At 33.6% G+C, this 9,514-nt stretch overlaps 2 protein-coding genes across 2 annotated transcripts; one reads left to right on the plus strand and one right to left on the minus strand.

Moving 5' to 3' along the window:
• The first annotated feature begins 236 nt into the window (after nt 1–236).
• Nucleotides 237–7,285, plus strand: Bulli (regulator of MON1-CCZ1 complex protein bulli). Its single transcript, XM_088205039.1, has 10 exons — nt 237–438; nt 499–857; nt 922–1,043; nt 1,114–1,331; nt 1,733–1,865; nt 2,488–2,734; nt 2,796–2,961; nt 5,842–6,084; nt 6,149–6,395; nt 6,464–7,285. The coding sequence occupies exons 1-10, from the start codon at nt 340–342 to the stop codon at nt 6,526–6,528; spliced, it is 1,899 nt and encodes a 632-aa protein (XP_088061165.1). The 5' UTR covers nt 237–339; the 3' UTR covers nt 6,529–7,285.
• On the minus strand, nt 7,214–8,733 carry Fdh (alcohol dehydrogenase class-3 Fdh). Its single transcript, XM_088205041.1, has 2 exons — nt 8,609–8,733; nt 7,214–8,530 (listed from the first exon to the last, which is right to left on the minus strand). Exon 2 carries the CDS (start codon nt 8,440–8,442, stop codon nt 7,321–7,323), a length of 1,122 nt encoding a protein of 373 aa, XP_088061167.1. The 5' UTR covers nt 8,443–8,530; nt 8,609–8,733; the 3' UTR covers nt 7,214–7,320.
• Nucleotides 8,734–9,514: the final 781 nt, after the last annotated feature.

The raw sequence follows: 9,514 nt of genomic DNA on the forward strand, positions 1-9,514 counted from the left end.
TGTAAAAAAGTAGTAAAATTTGAAGAATCTGAATAATGTAATTGAGCACAAATCACATTTTGTAACAGCTGATGATCAGTTACTATATTACGAATACGATATATCTAAATTTGCAATATAGTTAAAATATTTTTTTGACAGAAGTTTTTCAAACAGAAATTATTTAAAAAATAAAAATACGTGGAGTATAATGGTCAGAAAACAAGTTGCTAAGTTTAATTAAACCAGAAGCTGTCACACTCTTTAATGTCATTTTGACAGTTGTACCGTTGTGTACGACGCTTTATCTTATATTTATGAAAAATAAGCTAAAAAATCAAATTCCATCAGCCATTCAAAATGAACGAAGATTACTACTTGGAACTTTCCGAAAATCCGATACGCTTCGACGCTGTCAGTCAGTTGACTAACGTTTTTTTTGACGACACAAATGGACAAGTGAGTTAAATACATTTCTATTTAATTATGAATACAATAAAATACATATGTTTTTAATAGGTGTTTGCCGTACGATCCGGTGGCGTTACTGGCGTTATAGTGAAAGGATCTGATTTAAAATCATGCACCACCTTTAGAATGGAGGATAAAGGTCGCGTTATATCCATCAAATTTTCTCCAGATCTATCAGTACTAGCCGTGCAAAGATCTCACACGTCTGTAGATTTTATCAACTTTGCCAATTTAGCGCCGACGTCCGTCGAATACAATCAACCGTGTAAATGGAAAACCGGCTCTATCCTAAGTTTCTATTGGATCAAATCCAATGAAATTGCGTATATAACGGATCACGGCATTGAGCTGTTGCAAGTGATACCCGAAAAAAAACTACTTAAGACGTTGAAGACTGTTAAAATACGGTTAGTGTTACTTAAAATTTATGTTATTTGTTCTATAATATTATTATATTGTTATTTTTTTTAGCGTTTCGTGGTCTTCGTGGTGTGTTCAAAGTAAACTCATACTCATCGCTAGTCCGAATGGAATGTATTTACATCCCTTTACGTTTAGTAATTCGTGTATTAATAAATTGCCTAGAGTGGATAGTAAGTATAAATATTATTTTTAAGAATTACAATTATTTAATAAGATATATATTAATATGTATATTTATAGTGGACGGCCCTGTCAACGATAGTGACGTAAATTGCACTAAACTTTACGATTCTTCGTGGTGTTTAATATTACGACACAGTGGGAAATGTCCCACTGAAGTGATGGTAATGCCTTTGGATGTCCCGGCATCAATGCATCAAATTCATGCTCTTCGTACAGGCCTGATCGGAAAATTTGCAATTAACGTCGTTGATAACTTAGTCGTTGTACACCATCAGGTAACATTTATAATCATATACAAAAATGAGTCAAATAAGCACATGAATATTTTTCGACCTAATCTCTTTGTTTATCATACAAGTTCTAGTTTTCCATAAAAAGGGATTTTGCAGATTTCTTTCGGTTTTTAAGTTGTGATGTACTCATCCATGACCCATTTCTAGAAGTGAGACTATTTCGTTCACTATCACTCAGTCGGTTAAATAATTTGCGTTGTTTCAGAATATTTTAGTCCACTTGTACACTTTTTATTTAAAAAATTGAATAAGTGCTGCTTTTATTTGCCGCATGCTACAAATGATGCAGCTATTTAAACTGCTAGTGCCAATTTAGAGCACTTTTCACTTGACTCACATGCATATTGAACTTTAACTTGATAATAATATTAATTTTTATTTAGGCCAGTAAAACTTCAATGTTATTTGATATAATGGACGAAGGATTCATGGAAGGTGAAATCAAGATTCATGCACCCATTGCATCACCTAAATCGTTGAAACCTGTCGTCATACCGGATCTACCGTGTCAATTGTGTATCCTTTTTATTTATGTGTGGAACAGAAATGGGAGGTATTATTTTCGATGACTGAAATTAATATGTTTGTTATTTGTATTTAAATGTATCACACACTTAAGTTCACTGTCCACGGAGGCGTCGCTGCAGACGCTTATTCATCATTGTACGCTTGTACGCCTGCTTGCTATATACATATAAACTAACGAAACACTGTCGATGAAGCTGCAACGTCACGCTCACGTCACTCTCGGGCGTCTGACATGCTTGACGACAGTCGTCAAGCGTATGGAACTGCGCGAACGTGTAGAAAACAATGGCAATTTCAGCTGCAAAATTTTTTCAGATCGTCGAAAAGTACCGGTGTTTTTATAATAGTAATCTTGCAAATTATGCAAGAAAGGATATTACTGAGAAAGCTTGGAGTGAGGTGGGAAGTCAAATAATGTTTCGTTAGTTTATATGTACTCAGCAAGCAAGCGTACAATAACGATTACGCGTCTATGCAGCGACGCCTCTGTGGACAGTGGGCCTTAATCATCATGACACACATTGTTATCGTTTATTTTAAAACAGATTACATGAGTCATTCCGATTTTAATTACCATAAAATATTTTTCCTTAATTTTTATGAAAATCAGATTCTACGACATGGGTTCTATTTCAGCCTGATATCGTTATAGATGCCCGCTTAGGTTATTTGTGGCATGTTAAATTAAACCCTAGAGGACTCTCTAACACAGCATTAGATAAAATAGTCGGCGTGCTGCTTAGAAGATCGGAGGGGGAAAAGCCAATATACACAATTTTAAAACAGATGATAGCCGGTGGTACAAAATATTTGGTGGAGCTCTTGAAAGTTTTCGATCAAATCAACGCCGTTTACAGGTATGTATTATTACATCAATCGATATTTAAATGAGTATATTATAAATATATTTATTTATAGAAAGCAAGCAGAGATTGAATTGATGAAACAAACAGGCCAATGTTCTAATCAAAATGATAATAATAACATTAAAGAACAACATGCCCATCATAAAATCGTGATATCACAACAAGATGTTTATACAAACGTCTTACAACATTACACAGATTCGCCGCATATTATTCAAGTATGTATAACATGTCGTCGGTTTGAAAGAAATCAGCCGCAGTTACAAAAAATAGTCATTTTTATAAGAAACTGGAAATTGTTAATATCTTAACGTTTAAAGTTATAACTCTAACGTAGCGTCCTATGTAAGCGAACGTGAAGCAAAGCGAAAATAACAAAGTCACTGTGTGAGTCCCGTAGGACACTTCAAGCAGCAACTGTTTGTTATTTTCGCGTTCGCCTTACAGAAGTTTGTGTTGTCACAGAAATAATTCGACTGTTGTTGTAGGAGTGTCACTTCTACATTATAATTTTTTTCATTGGTTTTTGAGGATGAAAGAAATCAGTTGCACAAAAGTTAAATAAAATACATTGAAAATATAGTGATTAAAATATTATTTATTTGTAATAAAATATGCTAAAGAGTAAGGGCGAAACTCCAGAAGAATATAAGCTACAAAAAAGGTTTTTCAGATATCTGTACATTAAGGCTTATACAAAAACCGACTTTTGAGTAAAACAGTTTTTGAATTTCATTATTTTATAAAACCCGGTTTTCGAAGTTTTACAAAAAAATTTCAAATAAAGTAAAGAATAATATAAGTTTTTTTTTAATTTCGTTTATTTAATATAAAAATTATACTACAAAACATATAATAAAACCAAACTTAATTAAGTTATTGCTTTAACTTTATATGAAATTTATTGAAAACCAAAAATAAACTAAATTGACTAAAATTTGTATGTTTTTAATTTATTTGGTGCTCCTCTTCAGGGAATATTACTTTAAAAAACACAAAATACTCTTTTTTTATGTGTAACGAAGTGGGTTGATTATTTTTTAGAGCATTAAATAGAATATCCAAATTTTTTGTCCTTTTATTTGTAGACTCGTATATGGAAAATTCAGCCTTCAGTGTTTTCGAATTATAATTTTTTCTCGAAGTTCCTCAAGCAACATATTAATCGATTCATCCATGGCTCATTTAACCCTTTGACTGATGATGACACCTATAGAAGTCATCAAGAAAATCGCCTTTGGACACCTAAAGGTGTTATGAACCTTTGTGCCTTGTAATGTTTTTTTTTGTATAATTCAAGGTTGAAAAACACTTTAATTTATTGAAATATTATTTAAATAACTTATAGCATAAATAGGTGCCCCCCGACATATTAGTATATTTTGAAATGGCACACAAAAATGTCAGCCGCAGTGAAAGGGTCAAGAGTTAAGATGCTCTTATTCACCATCCCTACTCCGACACACTCATTGTCAGAATCTGTTTGTATACAGAGAATCATATACATATATATTCTAGATAGATAATATATTTTCAGATAACTTGACTTAATTTATAATGTAATATATATATGTAATGTAATGAAAATATAGTAGATTTATTTGTAGTAATATTTCGTGGATTTTTCAAGTATAATAATAAAGTTACTAATCCAGCTAATCACCCTTGAATTCGTTTTTTTTATAGCATTTAATAATTTGGAACTGATCTCACTTTTAAAACTTGTCAGTTCATTTGATAAAAAATCGAATATGCCTTCACTCTTTAATAAATTACCATCTCGCCATCCTAAGGCCCTCGACTGCCAGACCTACTGGTCCCAACGTTTTATGAAGATCCATGATATTAGGATAATAATATTCATTCCACATTTGAGAAGCATTTAAAGTAAAAAATTTACAATCTTTTAACGACTATTTATTTTCTATAAAATTCCTACAAGGTATGCTGGGATATGATTCCTTTGAGTGGCGTCGATGAGTGTACTTGGAAAAGTACTTCTAGCTGCTGGTAGGAAAACTTTGTTTTTTAGTATCGTCTTATTTCCAGAGCTTGCATTCCCGAGTATTTTTTGAAGTATCATATGCAAGAAGAGCAGTATTGGACAATTACCGAATAAGTACGGCTTTCTGATTTTTTAATCATCTGTCGGATAGTATTGCTTTGTTCTCATCCAGCTACTCGCAGTTGATAGATACATTGTGGTCTAGCCATTAATGTTATTATTGCAAATATTTTTTCTCTGCTGGCTGCATCGGCATAAAGCTGTAGTTGTGCCCTGCACATGTATGTAAATAAATAAATAACATTATTTAATTTATTTATTACATGTCTGTCAGACCTCCCTTTGAACGCACACTTTGAGAACTCATATTTTGAAGGTGAATTGCCATATGATTGCTAGTTTTTAGTATTGTGCATAATCCATTTAAACCAACAGTTTGTAAAAAAATATGGTTTATTTGAATTACTAATTTACATTATCTACAAAGCAATGAACATAAAAATTCTGATTGTATGTAGTTTTGGAGTAGCTGTTTACTTTTTGTATGTTTGGTGTGCTTGCATACTGTATTTAGCAAATACACTAATTGAAATAAAATTTGTAAATGGATGCATTCTCTTTTCTTGGAATGAATATGAAGGGATTCTAGTACGGAAAAAATATCTAATACACCACAATTATATAAGATTCAAGAAATAAAATACTCAATAATAATTCCATTTTGCAGTTCAAAACTATGAATCACCAATGTAGTTAAACGTTAGGTTTCTGAGCCTTTTAGTATCACTGTCTAAATATCGATGTATATTACATAATAAAAAAAAAATATTTACTCCTGAAGGAAATAGCCTACAATCAATTAAAAATGTGTCAGATTCTTTCTTTAATGATGATGTAGGATCTGGAAATTCTCACCAAAATAACAAAATTTGATATACATGATTTCAGCAGCCAAAGAGTAAAATGCTTGTTAATCTCTAATATATTACAGTTGTTTTATTATGCAAATTTTGTGTTGTCACTGTCTTTTCCAAGCTGGTAATGCATCATTATACATTTCAAGTTTATAATTATTACTGTATTATTAATATAGGTGGTTTTGAATTACATGTGCTCATTGGCACGTCATCAAGTATCTCCTCAACACGCACTCACCGAGATGTTAGTCCGAGCATTAGTTCGTGCTAATAAATTCTCCGATTTACATCAGCTCTTACAATACGGAGCTATAGGTGATTCTAAGCCGTTGGCATGTCTGTTGTTGTCCTTGGCGAATTTACACCCAGCCGCTCATCAACTCGCTATGGATATGTTGCATAGATTGAATGCTAATGAGGTATTATAATTATATTATCCATATTATTAATAAAATTGTCAATAAACTATCTTCATATATTTAGGAAACTGTCGAAGTTTTGCTGGGCGAGGGAGAAGTCATAGCTGGAGTCGGTGTTGCAAAGCAATATAATTTACATTCACAGCAATCGAGCAATCAAATGCAATTCAATAGTCAAGACGTATGGAATACGTTAAGGGCTCGAAAATTGTTGTCTGCGGCTCAGAAAGATGTCAATACATTCATTTCGGTCTATCACGCATTAGAGAATAGAAATCGCGTCAATAGAAACTCTTCGACGTTTGTTAAAGGTATTTTATAAAATTTATTCGAGTCTCTGATCGTGATTTAGAAAATAACGATTCTTTAATATTTGTAGGTGAACAATGCGATTCATTCGTGCAGCTTTATTCAATGCTCTTTCCTGACGTAAATGATCGATGACGATGGTTTAATGGAAATTAGATGAATATTAATTATATTATTAATTTATTTAATAAATAAAATGTTATATTATATACACAGTGGAAAAACGAAAAGGTCATACATTTGAATATGTGTATAACAAAAAATGTCATTTAAATATTAACGAAATAATAAGAAAAACTTAATGATCAACGTGTTGTACTTTGTTTTTATCGTACACTTGATCTCTTAACTTTGGGGATACCTAAAGAGCAGAGTGCAAAAAATTAATTACAGCAAATTAAAAAATAGTGTACATAGTCCAATTTTTGAAGGCTGCAAAAATGAGCATTTAAATATATTTCTGATATCTCGATTATCTAATATCTTTGACAATATATTTTATGTTATACTTATATTCGAAGTTAGACATTTTCTTTTAGAACACCTGTATCTATGTAAATTAAAGAGATTGTTAGTATATAACGATTTTACTAAAAACATGTTTAAAAATTGTGTAATCTATCAACTAGTAAAATGAATAGTGGAACGATTAATCTTTTACATAACCGGTAATACTAGAATAATTGTTAACGTAAATCACATCTATTCCTATTATCTATGAATCAATGTTAAAGTTAATTATGTTAAATATTGTTGGATTATAAATATCATCTCGCCTCATGAAATCCATCATTAGTATAATAAATAACTACAAATGTTACTAAGATGAAAAAAAATATTTATTCGACATTGTATATATTATGAAAATAATAATATATATATACGGTTATCATTTTGCTTGTTTTATTCTAATTTATTTAATTTAAATTAATGATTGTAACGCAAAACAGATCTTATGGAAGTGCCGGCGTGAAGCAAATCGAAAGCTTCGTTGAGGTCCTTAAATTGTAGATTGTGCGATATGAACTCATCCAGCATTAACTTCTTATTCATGTAATCGTCGACCAATCCAGGAACGCTGTCCCTGCTCTTCCATCCTCCGAAAGCAGTTCCTTTCCAAACTCTACCGGTGACGAGTTGGAACGGCCTAGTGCTGATTTCTTGTCCTGCACCGGCAACGCCGACGATCACGGATACTCCCCAGCCTTTATGAGCAGCTTCCAGAGCGGCGCGCATCGTATTAACGTTCCCGACGCATTCGAACGTGTAATCCAAGCCGCCGGTCAAATCGACCAACACTTGCTGGATCGGTGTATCGGGATGATCCTTGGGATTGACGAATTCGGTGACGCCGAACTTCTTTGCGATTTCAAATTTGTCGGGGTTTATATCTACTCCGATCACCTTAGAAGCGCCTGCAGCTCTGCAACCCATCGCGACGGCTAAACCGACAGCGCCTAAGCCCCAAATGGCGCAAGTAGACCCTTTCTCGACTTTGGCCGTATTGAGGGCCGCTCCGTAACCGGTCGGCACGCCGCATCCTAAAAGGCAAACTTTTTCAAGAGGGGCAGCATCGGTCACTTTACAGATGGATATTTCCGCAACGACGGTGTATTCGCTGAACGTAGAACAGCCCATGTAATGGTAGATGGTCTTATCCTTGCACGTGAATCTAGTGGTTCCGTCCGGCATTAAGCCTTGACCTTGAGTGATCCTTATTTTTTGGCATAAATTAGTCTTTTTATTGAGACAGTATTCGCACGTGCGACATTGAGGGATGTATAGGGGAATCACATGATCGCCCGGTTTAACGGATACGACTCCTTCGCCGATACTTTCGACAACGCCCGCTCCTTCATGGCCGAGAATAGCTGGGAATCGACCTTCGGAATCTGCGCCGGAAAGGGTGTAGGCGTCCGTGTGACAAACGGCAGTTGCGACGATTTTTATGCGCACCTCTCCAGCTTTAGGCGGAGCTACTTGAACGGTTTCCAACGATAGCGGAGCAGCTGGGCCCCACGCCACCCAAGCTTTGCATTCGATCGACATGCTGACTTACCGAGTACAATATTTAAAAAGAACTAACGCGATTGTGGTTATCTTGGCGCTCGAGTAGGAGGTTATCAATAATTGACACCTAGTTAAAAAAAATCAAGTTGTTAATAATGATATGAAATTAAACTTCTTTTCCTTTAAATAATCGAAATTAACTTACGAACAAGTGTAGTGTAATTCAGACCAGAATAAACTTTCAAAACACGTCAGCTGTCAAGTGCAAACAGCGCTACCAACGGAACGGAAATATCTAATTTTGTGTGTTCGAAAATCTCCTGACAGTTTAATTATTAATCCTTTCAACGCCAAGCGCATGATATCATGCGCAACTAAATCTACTGTCTAACGCCAAGCGCATGATATGATGCGCTCGTTAAAACCTTCGTTTTTTAAAGAAACGGAAAGGTAAAAGTTGGCAATATATGTTTTAAAAATCAGTTTGAGTTCCTAGTAAACGATTTCAGTGATTTTATTTATAGAATTTGCGATGAAACAGTGGTATATATAATTATAAAGTCACGCCTTAATTTTAGTCGTTTGTATTTCGCGCGCGGTTTCGATCGTGCTTCTTTAGACCACTTTTAGGGTTAGCACAAACGCATCGCGGAAATTCATTTTTTTATACTTTAATTTATGAATCGAAATTAAATTATGTCATCAATATATCAATGATAATTGTGATTTGTAAATACTTGTGAATATATTTATACGTTATTTCGACTGTTTTAATATTGTCAACTGTTTTTGTGATTGGTTTTTATTGTTTGTAATAATTAAATAATAATAATAATAATTACTATTAAATATTTATTAATAAATATAAATAAGCAGGGCTGTGGAGTCGGAGTCGGAGTTGGAGTCGTGGAGTCGTGGTGTTTTGGCCGGAGTTGGAGTCGGAGTCGGAGTCGTGAAAAATGAGCGACCCCGAACATTTTTTATATAAAATACATTTTTTTAAATTATAAAATTTATGAAATTTTAATTGCGTAATGATGAATGTGTATAGCGTATGAACATAAAACGCGTAGAAAAACGTCAAAAATACCTGATAAAATTAAACATTTTT

This window comes from Plectrocnemia conspersa, unplaced genomic scaffold, assembly GCF_051122295.1.
Source record: "Plectrocnemia conspersa isolate PC_06_02 unplaced genomic scaffold, ASM5112229v1 ptg000002l, whole genome shotgun sequence".
Lineage (NCBI taxonomy): Eukaryota > Metazoa > Arthropoda > Insecta > Trichoptera > Polycentropodidae > Plectrocnemia > Plectrocnemia conspersa.

What these genes read in the sequence shown, in the direction of transcription:
- Bulli (XM_088205039.1), top strand. Translation starts at nt 340, where the DNA reads ATGAACGAAGATTACTACTTGGAACTTTCCGAAAATCCGATACGCTTC. An exon ending in TTGACGACACAAATGGACAA is followed by an intron (nt 439 to 498) that starts GTGAGTTAAATA and finishes TGTTTTTAATAG; the next exon opens with GTGTTTGCCGTACGATCCGG. An exon ending in ATAGATTGAATGCTAATGAG is followed by an intron (nt 6,085 to 6,148) that starts GTATTATAATTA and finishes TCATATATTTAG; the next exon opens with GAAACTGTCGAAGTTTTGCT.
- Fdh (XM_088205041.1), bottom strand. Translation starts at nt 8,442, where the DNA reads ATGTCGATCGAATGCAAAGCTTGGGTGGCGTGGGGCCCAGCTGCTCCG.